At 48.5% G+C, this 18,723-nt stretch overlaps 1 protein-coding gene across 2 annotated transcripts in view; it reads right to left on the minus strand.

Moving 5' to 3' along the window:
• The window catches only part of LOC119449711 (dachshund homolog 2), a 68,842-nt gene that overhangs the window by 39,055 nt on the left and 11,064 nt on the right, over positions 1 to 18,723 (minus strand). For both annotated transcript variants that reach the window (XM_037712950.2, XM_049665405.1), the window contains exon 2: positions 6,337 to 6,369. In XM_037712950.2, coding sequence (XP_037568878.1) covers positions 6,337 to 6,369 — 33 coding nt within the window. The remainder of the gene's footprint in view (positions 1 to 6,336; positions 6,370 to 18,723) is intronic.

Here is an 18,723-nt window from a genome sequence, read left to right on the forward strand (position 1 = left end):
TAGGTGATGGAAATTACTAAAAAAAGAAAAAAGAAAGCTGCTGATTAACATAGAAAAAATGAAACAGAAACAAATGGTGGCTTATGATGAAAGAAACCTATACGCGAGGCTGAAAAAATAAAATAAAGTTCTAACGCATGCACACTGTAAATACTTCGAAGCTGCATAGCTGCACAATTAAAAAAAAAAAAGAATTATCACCGCGCATAGCGCTTCCTTGCAATGCCTGTAGAAGGCCACGGTCCAAAAATAGTCCCATAAGCTAACACATTTCTCCCCATTGTTTTAAACTTGACCATAGTTCTCGCCTCTGCTGTACATAAATGTCCTCAAGTTTGACAATGCATAACTTAGAGTAAATTGCGTGAAACTAACTTTTATTGTTCTAACATTACAAAAAAATTAACTTCTAACTTTAATTCAATAGCTTTTCAACAAGGGAGAAAAAAAAATCAGGCAATTTTTAGTTTACCTTCGCGGGAACGGAGACAAGGTTCCACTCCGACGAATTGTTTTCTTTTCCATTCACTCTTCCGTTATTTTCTTATTTTTCGACTTTCCTTCTAGGTGAACGTTGGTAAACTTTGGTTTCGTTGGATCGGTCCCACTTGGAGAGGCCTCGAAACCTAGTTTCGCCATCTGTTGCTAGGACGAGCAAACATACTCCGAAAGACACGAGTGGTCCAGAGGCGCATTGGCGCTACTAAGCTTCAACGGCGGTCTTGCAGTGTCCCACTTTCTTTTGGCGCTAAATTGATACTTCTACGAAGTTGGCAGAACCAAAGGAAATGAGAGACAGGATCTTCGCCATAAAACTACATCCACGTAATAGAATAAGCAAAAGAGAGGACCCAGAAAAAGAAAGAGAAAATATAAATTTCCGAAGGGACGCATGAACAATGTGAACGAGGAGGTCTGTTTTGGGACGGACGGGGGATACTTTTTTTTTTTTTTTTTTTGCAACAAAGAAGTAAAAGTGACCTGTGTGTCAGAAGGGAGGTATATGGTGGAGTGGTGGTGGGCTCTGGTTATACGCGCGTTATGCGCGCAGCTCGGCTTTCGCTTTTCAACGCGCGCGCCGCGTTCGGTTGAAGGGATCGGGTATCGTGACGGAAGCGGCCGTAGGGATAGAAGAGAGCGATCGGAGAAAAAAAAAAAATAGAACGGGAAGAGAAAGGTTTGTTTGTAGTTAGGGGCGGTATATTTATGGGACGCAGGCGATATGACCTCGACGCGCCCAGGAGCTATTCGGCCTCCCCGCGTTTTTGGGATCTGCAGATCGCGCTATGGGGGAGAGGAGGCCGCGATGACGCGAGTGTGCAGAGGCCGGATGTAAAGACAGTTGGCAGCCGACTAATGGATGGGGCGAAAAGCAGAATATATGTATGTAAACGACAGAAGAAGGGCAACCGAGGGGCTCGATTTTGTTAATCGTGACCACATATAAAGCCAGCACACAATGAAGCCAAGGAAAGCACCGGGGAAATTAGCTGTGGTGTTGAAATTGAAATGAAGAAAATAATAAAGAAAAGTGAAATGAAAGTGGACGAAAAGATAACTTGTCGCCGGTGGGAGCCGAACCCACAACCTCCGCATTATGCGTGCGTTCCGGTTGTGGGTTTGGCACCCACGGCGACAAGTTATTTTTTCGTTCACTTTCATTTCAATTTCAACACCACAGCTAATTTCTCCGATGCTTTCTTGGCTTCATTGTCTGTTGGCTTTACGAAGTCATGATTAAATATGTAATTCAAAGATTGTCGTACGTTCAAAGATTAAGACCATGAAAGATTGTCGTAGTGCAAGCCCAATGGTACGGACACAGAAGGTATACACAGGACCACACATAGTACTAAGTGTGGTTCCATGTGTATGCTATAGCTGGTTTGCGCAAAAGTAACATAATTTTTCGAACTACAATTGGGCATCACTTAGCAGAACAATTACCGTTATGTCCTTGTCTGTGGCGTAGCCGTTGACCTAAAGAACATCCTCATGTAGAAAGAGCGAAGACGTCTTTGCTACCGGATGAAAAAAGAGGAAGCGAGAACCTGAGGGAGGGAGGTCTGTTCATATTGCTCGCGAAGGCATTCTATGTGTCTTTGTGCTTGCGCTTATACAAGACAATTTTTTGAAGGAGGGAACCTATGTCACTGTCATTTAGCTATTAGCATATCGACGGGACGACATCCATTTATTGACAAAGTTGTAACCAAGGTCTCTATTTATTATTATTATTATTATTATTATTATTATTATTATTATTATTATTATTATTATTATTATTATTTGCGACAACATTTCTTTATTTTCGATACTGTCAGCCTCACTTCAAGACCATAGCAAGTGGGCATATGACTGTGCAATTTATGCAATAAAGAATACACCAGGTTCAATGCATATATGTACTACAATGACCGTTTTCCATACAATGAACGTACAAATGAAAAATACCAAGTACACTGTAACATAAGTTACACCCTTTTTGTGTAAGGGTGTACGCTATAGATCGATTACACCCTTATTCACTTTAGGGGTGTAAATTATTTTACATTGCAGCATACGGACACTGGATAGCTTCGGGGGGACATTATTTCTATCTGCTGTCGCAGTAAATGAGCCCATGAATCCGAGAGAATAATTGTATTCGGGTTATGTAAACATTTATTTACTTTTACTTATTGTGAAGCTGATCACGCCTTTCAACCCGCTTGGTCGCCTCTGAAGCCGACTGTCCGATATAGAATGCAGTGTGATATATAGGACATCGCAGATGGAGGCTGTCCCTATATTTGTCCGAAGAATCTCGCATAGCTATATGTGTGCCAAGACCGCATGCCTGCGGCGACACTAAGTGCGTGACAGTGCCCTGCGGAGCCACGAAATTCAAAGCCGAAGGCCTGGCATCGTCTAATACAAAACTCTCTCTTTGTACGCCACCAAAGAAAATAGAGAACCTCAGACCACCAACGGACGCGAAAAAAAAAAGAAAAGAAAAGAAAAGGTCAGAAACGCAAGAGACGAGAGTAAATGCGCTGGGCATTCATCTGGGACGGCCAAGAAAAAGGAGGGACCCTCTCGAGATCCATCGCACGCGGGGCCACATGCGAAGCGCATACGCCATTCCAGCGGCGCTCCTCCCTACGTTGTAGAATGCGATGAGAACGCAACCGGCAAAGCGAGCGAAATAAGTGAAGGGCGAGGGGGGGTACGACGTGTAGAGGCGAACGAACGATGCGGCGGGCCTCCAGGAAGCAGAGGCATCAGCCGCAGCCAGAGAGAACTCGATAAAGCACGAGAGTGCGCAGAGGAAGCCCGAGAGGAGGAGGAGGAGGAACGAACAACGGCCACAGTGGGCGCGCGACCCGTGAGAAGGAAGGAAGCGGGCCACCCTATACTTCGCGCGCGACATCACGCCGAGTTTTTCTCGGGCCCGGGGCCCGTTTTTCTGTCCCGGTGGTCCGGGAAAAAAAAAAAAAAAGAGGGAGCGAGGGGCGAGCGAGGAGGCGGAAAGGAGTCCGTGCCGCAGCAGAGGTCGGAGTGGGAGGCTCCGGGTTTCTCGCGTTTTCTTCGCTTTTCTTTTAAAGCTTCCTCTCTCGGGGCGAAGAAAACACGCCTCTCTTAGTCGCCGCCGAGTCGTCGCTGGCGCCTGCTCACTTTTGTGACTGTCTCGTGTGCGTGTGTGTCTCTGACGCGCAGGTGCCGTCGGGAGCAGCGGAGGCGGACCGGCGACGCGGCGCGGCGCTTGTCGTCGTCGTCGTCGTCTTCGGTCGGCACGCCTACCGGCGTCTGCGGCGTTCCGCGGCGCGCCGGCGCAGCAGAGCACGGCTCCGCATTTCGATTCGGACTCTCCCGCAGTGGGACGGCCTCCGCCTTCTTTCCTTGGCGAACCCGCCTCCGCCCGCCGCCGTCGCCAGCGGGTGCGGAAACGGAGACGTCGCCGGCCCCGTCTCGCTGCTGTTGCGAATGCCGCGCTTTCGCTCTCGCTTCGCATCCCCTTCCCTCCGCGACGTCGACGGCGTCGACGACTCGCGAGTCCTCGAGCGAAATCAATCGGCCGCCAGATGGCATCAAATGTCCGTAGGAGTAGCATAGCGGTTTGAAGTACTGTATGCGCGATTTATATACACAGGAATACTAGTGGGAGTTATCCCAGCGGGAATTAATGCTCCTGTATGCGGCGCTCTCGGAATATTTGAATAAGCGTTATCTGAATGCGTCGGTTCTCGTCGGATCACCGAGGCTAAGCAGAAATTTCTCGCGAGGAGACCCCGATTTCGGAGCATCGATTCGGACGGATCTCCTCTTCATATATTTCAGGTGCAGTAGGCGATTCTTATTTCCCCGAGTACCCAAGCGCAACTACCACAACGATCGCTCGCTTAACACTCGTACGCCTCAACAACAAAAGCTAGCGCGTTCTTCGAATATCAATGTGAGAACGCTTACGGGCGCGGGAAGACTGAGAATTTAGCCCAAGTCAGACTTCTGTAGTCAGCTACTACGCACTAAAAGACCAGAGAACGACGAAAACAAATTCTGGTAGCAGTATAATGATTTTTAGTGAAACAGAGAACCCGCGCGTTTCTTGCAGCCCTGCGACCCGCGGCATTTCGCACACATAGCTCCGCTCCTTCTCATTTGTATATTTCTATGAATGGTTCGTCATTTCTCGCCAGAACTCATTGCATAGAGGTGTAGATTTTAACTGTTTACTTCAATGGGACGCCGGGCGCGGCGCTTTAGCGTCAACGTAAGAAGCGGCACTTTTTCACGACGTTTCGCTCCAAGCCCGCAGGCTTCGAGGGCGGTACTGGCTCCTGCCAACAGATGGCGCATTCTCCGCGTCCCCTCCGGGCTAAAAGCCACTAAAGCCATTTCGAGGAGGGAACGAGAGCGCAATTTCCACTGATCCCCGACGCGAGAGTCTCGAAAGGTGAGGCGGGGGCGGACGGACGGACGGACGGACGAACGAGCGAACGAACGAACGAACGAACGGACAGGCTCGCCTGAGTCACGCGCGCATACGCGGACCAAAAAACATCCTCTCCCGCCCCCTATATACGCCATCGCGCACACGTCTAACTTCCTGGAGGCTGATCCCAAAGGGGCTAGCCGCGACGGTATTCGATTTGTCGCCGTGTCTCGTTGCGGTGTCACTGCTAACTACGCTCCCGATCTCGGTGATGCGCCCTGCTCCATTGTCTGCGTCGCTGAAACGAAGAGCTGAAACCTACATATATGGGCAATATACGCGAACCCCGTGTTCCACGTTGTGAAATTTCGTGTATACGTGTATGCTTGTACGTATAACATACGAACAACGTACGCCTGCATGGCCGGAGAACTGCACGGAGAAGAGAGTGGTGCATGAATACGTGCGCGCACGTGCGAGCTAGAGCGCCCGTGCAGTCGGCACCGGGACGGAGAAACTAGATTGAGTGGGCCTTCGTGAAATTGGATCTCATTTCCAGCTTCCCCTTCCCTTTGTCGGTTCTCTCTCGGCCTCTAAAAGGGGGAAGCATGCGTCGTGAGAAGAGACGCGCTCTGAACTTGGGGGCGCCAGCGTCCCGTTAGCTCTCGGATCTCGTTTCTTTCACTGAAAGCGGTGTGCATATATAGTATAAACGTATGCGCCTCGCAATATGGTTTGCGCGAGTGTATGCCTGTATATACGTTTTCGCTGCACTTTGGTTGCGATTGTGGAACGTATAGACGGAGAGTAGTTCGCGCACGTGCGTGTCTGCGGCATGCCGTTTGTGCCTTGCCTTAAGTGCTTATGTTTGTGTGTCTGCACGCGCGTGCGCTCAGCTGGTTCGTCTTCCCGTACCGCGGGAAGATGTTGAGAACGCCTCGTTTTTGTCAGATCCTTTTAACGATCCTCGTATAAATACTATACGCGTTCTTGTTAGAGCCCCGCGTATCTGTTCGGCTTTCTGAGACACGTATAGGCCCGTATATTCACACGGAAGAAATCTTACGCGAGAACTGCTCGTACGTAAGAGGAAATGCCAGCTAATCGTGATGTTGGACATATATTGTTAGAGAGGGCGGCAGGCCAATGGCAAACAGCACTTATACAAACGAAAAGCACTTTGAACTCGGCTTCTGGACTATATAAGAACACCAATTTCGGCTTGCTACGCGTGCACGAAACTATAAGGGGACACAGAACAAGGGGGTAAATACCACTGCTACACCGGTTGTATGCAGTCATGCATGTGTATAGCATGCAATGGAATATCGAGCTGGCACACAACGACATCAAATAGAGACTACAAGAAAAAGCACGTCTTTCCGACAGAAAGAGCTATATAGGAAAGCGTGTTTGCTTACAGTGATGCTCTTCGTCCTTCTCCCGTCTGTTGTCTGCAAAGACAAAATACGGTAGATACTTTTAGCCTCCTGCGGAAACGCTGTTATAGCGGCGGGCTGAAATGAAACAACATGTGGAGAACAACTCGAGGAAGACGCGTGTACGATAACCCTCGTCTTCTCTAACTCATCATTTTAACTTTTAACAAGAAGACAACATCCAGTTGCAGAACGAGATGTTTCGTTAGACGATACATGTGAGAGATAATACGTTCGAACGGTATATAGCAAATAGGCCGAATGACTTGAAACGCGAAGTGTCATTGTGTATGTCAATCGAAGCCTGACGTTTAGCTCGCAGAGACTCGCTTTTATACTGGAGATCGGCAAATCGCCGCATGAGGATAAACAAACGTTGCTGACACGACTATATAGCTCGAGTGTGCAGTGACGACTGCATGCAAGCACTAGAGCACCAGTGTTTGCTGTGCGTGCCCGTAATTCATATAAGACGTTTGAGTCGACGCGTGCAACGATACCTGCCTTAATTAAATGTTTAAGATCACTGAATCACGCGTGTGTGCAAAAGAACGTTTCATATCTTGTACGTGCACGTAAACATATATGCAAGAAGAGGAAAATAAGTCAAAACTGCTAAATTAAGTCGAACGAATGCCGTTGTACAATAACAACCAGAAAGGCGAGAATGAATAAAGGAAGCCAGAGGAACATTCGAATACAGGGCTATACGTTTTCTGATGGGGTACGAAAATAGAACATGAACCATATGCTTATTTGGTCGCTTCAAAGGGAGGAAAGAGAAAAGCAGAAGGCAGGGAGGTTAACCAGAACAACGTCCGGTTGGCTACCCTACACCGGGGGAATGGGAAAGGGGAACGCAATGATGACAGGGAGAGAGAGAGGAGGAAAGGAAAGAAGGAAATGAGCGGTGAGTTCGCTGACGCGTTTGGTATTGCACTATTAGTAAAAGACGTTCACACAAGCCCGTCGTTTTCAAGAAGCACAAAAGTGCCTTCACGCTTTGTGGGCCGACGAGCGATGGGGGCGGTGTTCCAGCAGCACCTGCACGGAAAGCGGCCGATTGTCCAGTTTTTTTAGCGCGTTAGCAAGTTCTTGTCTTTCTGGGGCATATCGTGGACAGTGGCACAGCAGGTGGTCGATAGTTTCTTCGGTGCCGCAGACTCCGCATGCTCGCACTGTCGGTCACTCCAATTAATGTAGAGTATGCCTTCGTGAAGGCAACTCCTAACCAAAGGCGACAGAGAAGCGAAGCTTCACGTCGAGGAAGTCCGAATGGAGGTCGGAGTTGCAGTGAGGGGTTTAATCGATGCAGTCGTGTATGTCTTAAGTTTGACGACTTCCACTCGGTCCAGTGAGAGACTGCGTGCCAGGTGTCGAAGCTGCCTTGCGGCGTCTGTCCTCGCAAGCGGAATTGGAACGCTGTGCTCTTCCTGATGTGCGAATAGCGTTATCTGCGGAATCATTGCCACTGATTCCACAATGACCAAGTACCCATTGAAAGACAACCTCGTAGCCTTTTTGTTGGACGTGGTGGGGAAGTTTCACGATTTTGTATGTCAGCTGTTCATGACATCCGCGTCGGAGAACTGACTGCGTGCACTGTAATGCCGGTTTTGAGTTAGAGAACATCACCCATTTTCTACGTCTTTCAGAATCAACGAATTCCAGTTCACGACGCAGAACCGTTAGTTGTGCCACCGTAAAGGTCGTGACATGCGATGTCTTTAAGTGCCGCAATTTCTCAAGGGCTAGAAATGGGCCAAGGCAGACAATACATGATGCAGTGGCGCTCAAGAGCCACAGAGACGTGTGTGTGTGTGTGTGTGTGTGTGTGTGTGTGTGTGTGTGTGTGTGTGTGTGTGTGTGTGTGTGTGTGTGTGTGTGTGTGTGTGTGTGTGTGTGTGTGTGTGTGTGTGTGTGTGTGTGTGTGTGTGTGTGTGTGTGTGTGTGTGTGTGTGTGTGTAACATACGTGTAATCCGAATCACTATACTAATCTCTATACTATACGAATCACTATAATCACTATACTTAACCAACTATATATATAGCCCAACAAGAAGTACATTTTTGAATCACCACATAAATGCGCTACAAACGCCGAACAACTAACTTGCATATTTGGTCCCCACATGTATGTATAAAAGAGACATTTTGGCACGTGCGTACAGCAGAGGACGTGACTGTGGCCGATGTGAACTTCCGATCGCGTGTCTTTTGACTGGAATCTTGCGACAAGAAAGTAAGTGCGTTTCAGTACCATGGATTGAAGTACGGGGTTATAATATGTCTCCATTGAATCGAACGTGTTCAATTGTCTGAAAGTGCGTATCATGGATTGGGCATATGTGTGTGTACAACTTCTAGCGTATTTCACGTCAAAGTTGAATTATAAACAACTGTGAATAACGAAAGTTCAGCGCCCGTGTGCACTGAGTGGCTATATCGGTCCGTAAGAACAGGTGCCTGCCTACCAATTATCATAACGGACATATTAGCGAGCGAAGACGGATAGTCCTTCAGCTAGACGGACGGTCTCGTGAATTCGTCCGGGCAAGACGGAGCATCGAGAGTTTACATGAATGCAACAGCATAGCGCGTCGGATCATCATTCAAGCGCGTCACACGCAACATGACTGGCGTTTTCTCTCTCTCATTCAGACACCGTTGAGCGAGGGTTGATTCGGTACACATGTTAACGGTGCCGTGTCGCGTTCAGGTGACGCGCTAGAAAATGCTATACATACATGCTGTCGCGCACATGTAATCGCCGCGACTGACGAACAGCTCTAGCCTATGCCATTCTCTTTCTTGTCCGCTAGATTTAGCGGGCTAATCGAAAGGGCAAAAGTGGAAGTGGAGTATATGCCGAGGGGTCGCCGATTGTAAACAGCCGAGCAGTCTCTATACACTTATTTTCTCAAACGTGAGTCACGCGGGCGGCGTCGACACGCATAATTTAAGCACGTTTCGATGGGGTGCACATGATTATTAAGATACTTTGTGCATATCTCGACCGACTTCAAGCGCACGAGATTGGCGCTGGAGGCGCACCCGGAAACGTCAAGGACACGCATAGCAAGTACTCTCGACCGTTAAAGCATCGCCAGGAAGTTTGGTCAAAATCACGGCTCAGCGTGGCCAACATATGTGTAAACAGGTCGGGACATCCCTGCACACTCGTTCAGGTAATTGAAGCTCGCGCCAGAGGCGACCATCCCGCGGCATTTATATGCGCGGCGAGAAATCGTTGGCGCGCTTGGCCCCAACCTGCACCCGCGTGTTACACGAAGAACGTGCCGATCCTAATGCGTTTTATCGCGTCGGTAACAAGAGCGCGTCTAAAAATATCGCGGCAGATATAAGTATCACTCGAACCGCCCGCCATTTACCCTGTTGTGCATAGTAAAAACAAAAACGCGAATAAATAAGAAAAGGCTCCACGCGCGTTAACTGCGCTCATGGAACTAATTTGAAACACGATCCCCATGGATGAAAATATGGTGGTTGCGTAAGGTTGAGCCTGCGCGTATGCGGGCAGCTCGAAGCACGGTGATATGATTCAGTGCGCAAGGCCGCTTCGCTGTTATACAAAGTGTATGTTATACAGTTCTGTGAGTTACTTAAGTTCATTGCGAGAATGAGCGTCATTTATAACTCTTGGTAGGCGCTGCTTGAACGAAGATCGCAGCTCATGTGCAAATGTAGCTTTTTGAGCCCTATCTCACAAAAAGCTCCGTCATTACGACAAATTGCCGTTTTTCACAACACTTTCACGGGGAGATTTAAATTGCAGATGCAGGAAAACACCATAAGACCAGTGACATTAAAATGATGTTTCTGACGCCGTGGTTTGCACGTGAAATTAAAAAAAAATAATAAGAAAGGGTACTTATAGCAATCGAGGACGATTTAGGAGTTCTCTTTAATTATCGAGAGCACGATTGTTTATTCGTGAAGCTCTAAATACAGTACACTCAATGACAAAAGCTATGGTCTGACACATTGCTGGCACGATGGACCTATAGTCCATGCTATAGTATACGTAAATATACGTGGAGGACTTCTGCACCAACGGTGAAAGACTGCAACCTGTACCCTGATTATGTGAATAGCGCGTGGACCGCAGCTAGACGTTGACTGAATTCTCCGCCGGGGATTCTTCTCGTCATTATCACTATCTGAATTGTAATGTTTTATCACTTTTTCCTATACAACAGAGGGACTTCGAACAGGGAGAGCAGACGTACTTTTCGCGTCAGCCTCGATCGGTATTAGTAAAATACGAATATTTTTCTAATAGTTTAAATCATCAATAGTGTGCCCAATCATACATAAAATTAGAGCAAAACTGCGATAACTTTTATTCCCGGGGGACATAGTAGCAGACATCAAACACGAGAAGTTACGTAAACATGTATAGCGGAGGCCGCTATACATCGCTCAGGAATCCAGACCTTTCCTTCTCAGCCACGATCATTCGCACTCTTCGAAGAATGACGAGTACGCGAAAAAAACGCCCATTTGTTCCAAATTCTCTATTCAAACTTTTATAAAACAATGCATCATAACGTGTAATGTAACCGGAGAATACTTGCTAATATTACGAACACTAGGGTATGAACATTGTTTTATACTAACGGATAAAATGGACGTTGTTTATTCGAAAAGCACTCCATTTTAGACTCGCTAGTGGCACTGTTCGATTCACATTCGATCTCAAAATTACTATTCACACACCCCTATACTATGTAGCCTTGCGATACTTGGTGGCGACTGCTCCACCCGATCGCCGTGTTCCAGAAAACGTTTAGGAAACGTCAATTCTATAGGCACTATATACCGTTCAGTGCGTCATATAAGTCGGGAAGCACGACCGAACATCAACCACGCAAGTCAGTCCGCAGACTGCGAGCCATCCAGGTACAGCCTGAGGTGGCGTGCCATAGGCATCGAAGATGACGAGACGGGTCCAATTCTGGGAAGAACATGTCTCCAATCCGAGCACATAGCACGAGAGAGAGAGAGAGATCTCGCCGGGGAGGCGGCACGCATGCTCGGGACAGAGCGAATGGCCAACAGCGCGTCGTTTCTCACGAGGAGCGGCAATCATCTCGCGTTCTCGTATACATGCAGTGTAATAAACAAGCCGGCCGAGGAAGAGAGGACAATTTGGGCGACGGCAGGATGCTGCGTGCCATCTCTTGCAGTTCTGTGAACGCGAGTCCCACTGCTATTTCCACGAGTATACACGTATAGCCGTAGCTCGCTCAGGGCGTTGCATGCACATGTGCCAAAGACGAGAGCGCAGCGAAGAAGAGAGGAGGGGGCAAACGGGCGTCCGACTGCAGCAGAAATATTGCGCGCGGCTCCCAAACCGACGATTATCATCCGGAGCAGCTAGGAACGATTATATACATCCTCGACGAGGGCTGCAGGCAACGGTGGGGGCTATATACGAACGTTCTGCCGATTCGCCGTCCTTTTCTTTTTCCTTCTTCCAGTTGTCGTCCAACAGCTTCTCCGCGTTTCTCTTGCCACCTGTGCACACGGCGCCGCTGGTGGCAGGTGCGTCCCCTAAGGGTGGTTACGCACGCGGTTGCGAGTTATAGCTTGTATCATAGCATATAGCAAGACTATAGTTATGCAGGTGCGAGGAGAGAATTGTGACGCGACGTAGAATTGAAGTTCAGTCACTCTGATGGGGAGAAGCGGTCTCTATACACAGCTTTCTAGCAAGCCGACGTTCCGAGGATAAGCAACCAGCCCTGTCTCAGCTAAGCCCTCCATCTCATAAGGCATTTCGATACCCTTTCCCACACACAGTAGCATAAACGGTCAGACACACGCTGGTAGAAATCTCTGCTATTTGAAATGAAGATCTCTCTTTCTCTCTATTTTTATCCATATGAGAGAAGTACATGGGTTACCGAATGTGCCAGATGACTCTTCTGGCGTATTATCCGCCCCGAAGAAAAGTTTATGGGGGAATGCGTAAGAGGAGGAGATCGCCGTACTCTTATTTCTTCCTCCCATTCGGTTTATCAGCTTTCGGATAGCACGAGTGAGCCAGTCGAAACAAATAAATATATGCACTGCGCGGACTTTAAACACGTAACGGCTACACGTGCTCGTGTATAACACACACACACACACACACACACACACACACACACACACACACACACACACACACACACACACACACACACACCACACACACACACACACACACACACACACACACACACACACACACACACACACACACACACACACGCACGCACGCACGCACGCACGCACGCACGCACGCACGCACACACACACACACACACACACCACACACACACACACACAAACACACACACACCCGCGCGCGCACGCATGAACACACACGCACGCACAGCACATGCATGGACCTTTTATGGTATACAGTTGCACGTATACGCGCCATTAGGAACGTCGGCTGTGGTTAACTGTAAGTAGTACACAGTTAAAAGCTATACAGCACAAGAAAGCCGCCTGCGTTGCCTTTGTTGATTGACTTATTTATTTATATTTTTATTATGGCCCTATATAAATGTTGGCGAATATGCCACCGCGGCTCCTCTGCAGCGTTAAATTACTGTTGCCTTTCTTGTGCTATCGTTGTAATTTGTGTACTGCGCTTACGTAGTAGCACATGGGCCCTCGATTTTTATCCAGCTGTAGCTATAACCGTTTGGGGCTTGCCACGAATCAATAAAGGTCGCCTGCTTCTGCAGTCACTGCGTTTCGTTCCTTGCTGACTGACATTTGTCGAAAACGTCAAGGCCACTGCGTGCGTGACCGGACCTGTCATCGGGCTCCGGTGCCACTATTTTTAGAACATTATTTTAAACAACGCGAACGGGACGAAAACCACGGTGAGAAGTATGTATATAGAACAGGCGCTGACTTGCTACTCACGCTTTTACCAGAAACAAACAGCAAGTATAAATACAAAAAGGCCAACCTGCGCGCGCATATATATACACTCAATCAAATTCGAGCACATCCATTTCGCACTCGAACCAAGAAATGGAGGGGACTGATAGGCAATTATTATTATTATTTTTTTTTTACGTGGGACTCCTCTACGATTTCACGTGCGTTCTACTGCATGTCTATATTATATCACCGATGTTCGCGAAGTCACGCATATACCACTATAGGCTTTTCCTTTAAATCTATATACTTTCTCAAACTCCAGTGCTTGAAACACAGAAACAATGACCTTCAAAAATCCTCGATGCGCAGGAAGGTACAACGTGTGTCTCAGCTAGCGTTAGCCAAGATTAAGAAATCACGGTGGAAGAAATGAATACATGTCCTGCGGTGCTCGATCGTCGGAGTTCTGATGACTGAACACCGTATGCCTTAAAATCAGATCTTGCACCGTATTTTTTAAAAATCTTATTTATTTTGCTTTGAACAGCTTGGCTGCACGTTAGCTGGGACTATATGCCGCAATTGAAATACACGTAGCGACAAGTGCATACTTCATCTGGCATGTTTCCGGCGGGCATGGTTGTAATTTGTATTCCACACAAGCACGGATCGTCGTTGTTCGCTTTCGTGGAAGTACACGAGCGTTTATGGCATCGAATTCATAAACGCGAGCAAAAAGGGGCACTTTTGCGAAATCGCTCAGGGGAGGTCCCCCAGAGCGAGCGACAGAGAGTTGCGTAACATTACACATAGATAGGCGCGCGCGCGCGCCCCTCATATCTCGGGCCGCTGGAGCAAGAAAGCAGCGCGCACTTCGCATTATAATAATTACGCGACGCAGAGACAACGCTGTCAACCCTGAGATGAGTAATGCGCGCCGAGTAGCATTCTGTGCAATGCCCTCTCCGCGGCTTATATATACCTATTTTGCTTAGCTATGGTTATCTCTGCGCGCGCGCGCGCTGTGGAAAACGCTCGCTCGGAAAGCCTTCAATCCGCCAGCTATATAACTGCCTCCAGGGAGAGGAGAGAAAAGTGCGTGTTTGTGTGCGTGCGTGCGTGCGTCTGCCAGTAGTTCTTGGTGCGCGGTGTCTGTGTATGTATATGCATCTACGTACAAGAGCGTTAACGTGGCTCAGTAGATACACACAAATATACACGCGGCCAGCCTGAGCCTTCATTCATCACGGCCCACAATTATCCGGCATTTCCAGCTGCCAACGGCGGCGCGAGCGCCTCAGGCGTCGCCCTTTGCGTTGTCCGTGCAAAAGCAGTGCGACTCGTGAGATTATTATTACTGGGACCACTGTGATTGTCAAGCGTGTTCCTTCGTTTGCGCTTCTTCTTGTTGCTCCTCTTAACTATATGTCGTATCGCGCGTACGAGCATAGCCTAGGTTAAGTTAGCACTCGCGCAGGCGAAATAGAAGCTATTGCCGCTTGTTGCCCGCTGGCAACCAAAATGGGCACGCCGCAGACTGCAGCGGTTGAGGAAGCGCGGCTGCTTCGAGGCATAATGACAGATTTCGAATTGCGAGAGGGGGGCCGCAAGCAGCCAATGACACGACGCATTTGGACTAGGCTGTTTCTTTTTCGGTTCCCCGTTTCGTTGAGGCTTCGCAGTCCACCCCACCTTTTGCCGAACGAGGCCCAAATGACCATCCACACTCGCCGATTGGCCCATTCTGTTTCCGGCACAAACAACACCGACACGCACATCGGGCAAAACGATACTGGCACTGGGGGCTGAGAGAATGAGGGGGAGGGAGGGAGCGGTCAGTTGCACGGTACAAGCGACCACCGCGCCGTGAGCGGAATGTTGCGGACGTGTCCAACCGAACGACGCATTACCACAGCGCCGTCCGGACACGCTGCATATACGTGACCTGCAGCATTTGGAACTATAAGAGTGAGCCTCTCTCTCTCTCTCTCTTTCGCTGGCGTGTGCGTAACTCTGTGCCGGCAAGAGTCGTTGCGCGTTGGCGGCGTTGCGCAGATATATGAACACGGTCATTTCGAAAGCAGCAGCAGCAGCAGCAGAAACAGAAACAGCAGTCGTCTCTGCCTGTACGCACCACCGCCGCTGCGTAATGACTGGCCTGCGCGAATTACACACCGCGCGAAGGGTCATTTCTGTTTGCTACTGCGCGTGCTCCCTCCCTCGTTCTTTCTATCGTCTTACTGTCTGTTGAGAAAGAGAGAAAGAAGAAGAAACAAGGTACAACGAAGAACCAAACAAACAAAGGAACAAAAACGTCGGAAGGCGAAGCCTCTGTGCGTGGACTGAGTGGAAAGGGAGCGAGGAAGGGATGGGCAGCTGGACCGTCGAGCAATTTGCCAATTTGCGAGAGTCGCAGTGGTCGTTCCAGCCGGCCGAGTTTGCGAGCGAGAGCGAGGCTGAGGGAAAGAGAGAGAGGGAGAGAGACAGACGGAATTGCAGGCTGGCTCTGTTTCGATTGTGCGCCTAACGCGACCGCCCGCGACTTGCCATTCTAGGGTGTGGTTCCACGCCTGCCGCGAAGGCTGCGGCGAGCGCACTTATGCGTTATACACATACGTATATTACACACTCGTACGTGCCCTTGTAATGGGCGGCATTCGTAAAGTCCGCTCGCCGACTGTCGACCAATGGTTCACCGAGCAGGGCGGGGTTATACGTTTTTTGCGTGGTCAAAGGCTGCGCTTTCGACGGTAATGTTCTCGGCGAACGTGCGCGGGACGTGCACGAAAGGAACGCCTGTTTAGCTAGGGAAGTGGAATAAAATGGAGGGAGAAAATGACGACGCGTGGAAAAGTTTTTTTTTCAAATAGGAGCTCGATTGTTATTGAGAGCAGGGGCTGGCGTGTATATGGGCGGAGTGTCGAAGAAAGAAAGAAAGAAAGAAAGAAAGAAAGAAAGAAAGAAAGAAAGAAAGAAAGAAAGAAAGAAAGAAAGAAAGTGAGCTACCGAGAACGAATGTACTTTACATTTGTAGCACGATTCGTGCGGTTATATAGTATAACTCTTAACGCTCCCATAATTTTAAAAAGCCATAGTGTCCTTTCACTTCGTGAACGTCGACGTAGACCGATCCCGACGAAGGTGTGGGCTGGCTAAACTGGACCCATCCGCGAGGTGCTGCGCTGTCACATATATCGTCTCAAAGCGCTTGCTGCCAAGAAGGAAGGATGGGGGAAACTCTCGCACTTCTATAAGTTGTTGCTATGCCACACGACGCACGCACCAATCATCTCAAAGCTCTATAGCTTGCACGAGGGAAGGAGTGGTAAGGTTCTCTCGTTCCATGCATGCGTACGTGGCATAATGGGCATACAGCATCGGGCTTCCACGCCGGCGCGGGGCACCTTTGCTCAAACCCATCCATTGGACACTTTTCCCGTCCACGAGACACGCGAACAGCCGCCGTCTAAGGTCCGATTGCCCCCACTTGCCCAAGTCGCGAGAACATATATGATAAAGAAACCGACCTTCCTTCCATGTCGAAATGCATCACGTGATTCATGCGCCCGAGAAGCAGAAGCAGCAGCTCAGGTGGTCTTGCGTTGCGCCATATGGAGCAAGCGCACACACGTGCGAGAGAGAGATTACCCGCTGTATAGCGGCTAAAAGGGCCGAGTGGCTTGGCGTATATCGTGACCGCCTCGAGGCGAAGAACGACGAGCGAGCGAGCGAACTCGGCGGTGGAGCGGGCTGCCACGCTTGCGAGGTGCTTCTCTCAGTGGCGGCCAGCCACCCCTGTGCAGGCGAAGAAATCCGACCTCGCCCCTCTCAACACCCGGGCGTGCAACGGAAGCGGCCAGCAGCGTTGATTAGAAGTGATCTAGTCGCTCCTACGCTGACCCCTGGCAGTGCGTTTTACTTGTTTGCAGTACACGCGGAGGAAGAAACGCTGCACGAAACAATCGTGACGCATGCGCTCTCCGTTCTTCGGTTTCAGTCGCTTCAGTCGCTCAGCTACCATGGGATTGAAGGGTAGTATAATACACCGATTTGTCTCATTTTCGTGACTGCGGTTTCAGCCGTTCTTGGGGAGTTATTTATTACGCTTTATCTGTATCTAAATTTCTGAGAAATCGTTTTCCTTTTGCCCTAAACGCATGAACGTAATAAGTTTCTGCGTACACGTATGATCATTGCAAACTTTTGCCTTTGTAACGCAATATTTGTTGAACATTGTCAATCTGCAGTCACAAAGCCGTTTGAAGACAGAAATACGAAGTCTAACCAAATCAATGAGCTACTCGTCATACCCACGTTGCCTGAACCACCATGCATTCAGCTCCCGTAGACACTATAGCATCTTATCACCCTTATCTGATCATCCTTGCAATTCTAGCTCCTTACGCATATTTTTTTTAACAACCTGTATTTTCTGCTTCGCACCATGACTTGTGACCTCATTACTGAGCTTACTTTTGGTTATTATATATGCCATGCTAAGTGACGTTTGTTGCTGCCTATTATTCTCTATACATATAGGTTGTCTGATCTGTCGCTCTAGACAACTCTGATAGTCATTTCTATGCCCAATGTTTATCATATCTGTACTGGAACTCTGTAACATGTTCAGTTACGCCGCGGTTTCTGTGTGCCCCAAGAGGCAAGCACCCTGTCGAGCCTGTTGAAAGGCGTTTTGTCTTGGCCCCCAAACATCTTGGTGATGCTTGAATAAAGTGATTTGATAAGAGTTGGTATTGCGAGTGACTGTCGTTGTTGTTTGTGTTTGTGTGAGACGATAAAAATAAGCCAGATTTAAAAGCCAGGTGCATTGTAAGGGAGACAGTGTATACGTGCATTCTAAGGGAGGCATGATATATATATATCAGACCAAGTATGTGCAGGTGCAATGTGATTGCTGCTAAAGCATTACATAACGTCGGAAAAAATGTAATAAACGATACTTTTCCTTGCTCATATACAAATACGTACAGGGTAGCGACGAAGTGCTTGACACTCGCAAAAAGGCTAGTAACAACAGTCTGGTATAAATCTGGAAAGAGGACGGTGTCGGCTTGTGTTAACAAAATTTCTCTTGCGTAAAAGCGCTTCCTCGTTGGCCGATCATCTGGCTGCGCAAGAATAATGGCAGCAATCAGTGTGATGAAACCATTGCCTCGCCGATTGCCGTGGAGGATGGCACTGAAGTCTGAGACATTTTTGTGGGCCCAGATAACACAGCGCTTCAGTGCGCCATCGCCCTAATTCGCCCATATGTTACCAAGTTTGATAACGCGCAATGTATAGAAAATGTAAGCAGAGAATGCTTCGTTTTCTTACTAATCGTAGTTTGAGCCAAAGTTGACACCTGCACGCATTCTTACACAGATATGCGTTTATCGTATGGTTCATGTGTTCGTCTAAAAGGTGATTTTTATTTTAAAAAAATTCTGTATTGCTTG

The sequence above is a fragment of the Dermacentor silvarum genome, chromosome 4 (genome assembly GCF_013339745.2).
Source record: "Dermacentor silvarum isolate Dsil-2018 chromosome 4, BIME_Dsil_1.4, whole genome shotgun sequence".
NCBI classification, from domain to species: domain Eukaryota; kingdom Metazoa; phylum Arthropoda; class Arachnida; order Ixodida; family Ixodidae; genus Dermacentor; species Dermacentor silvarum.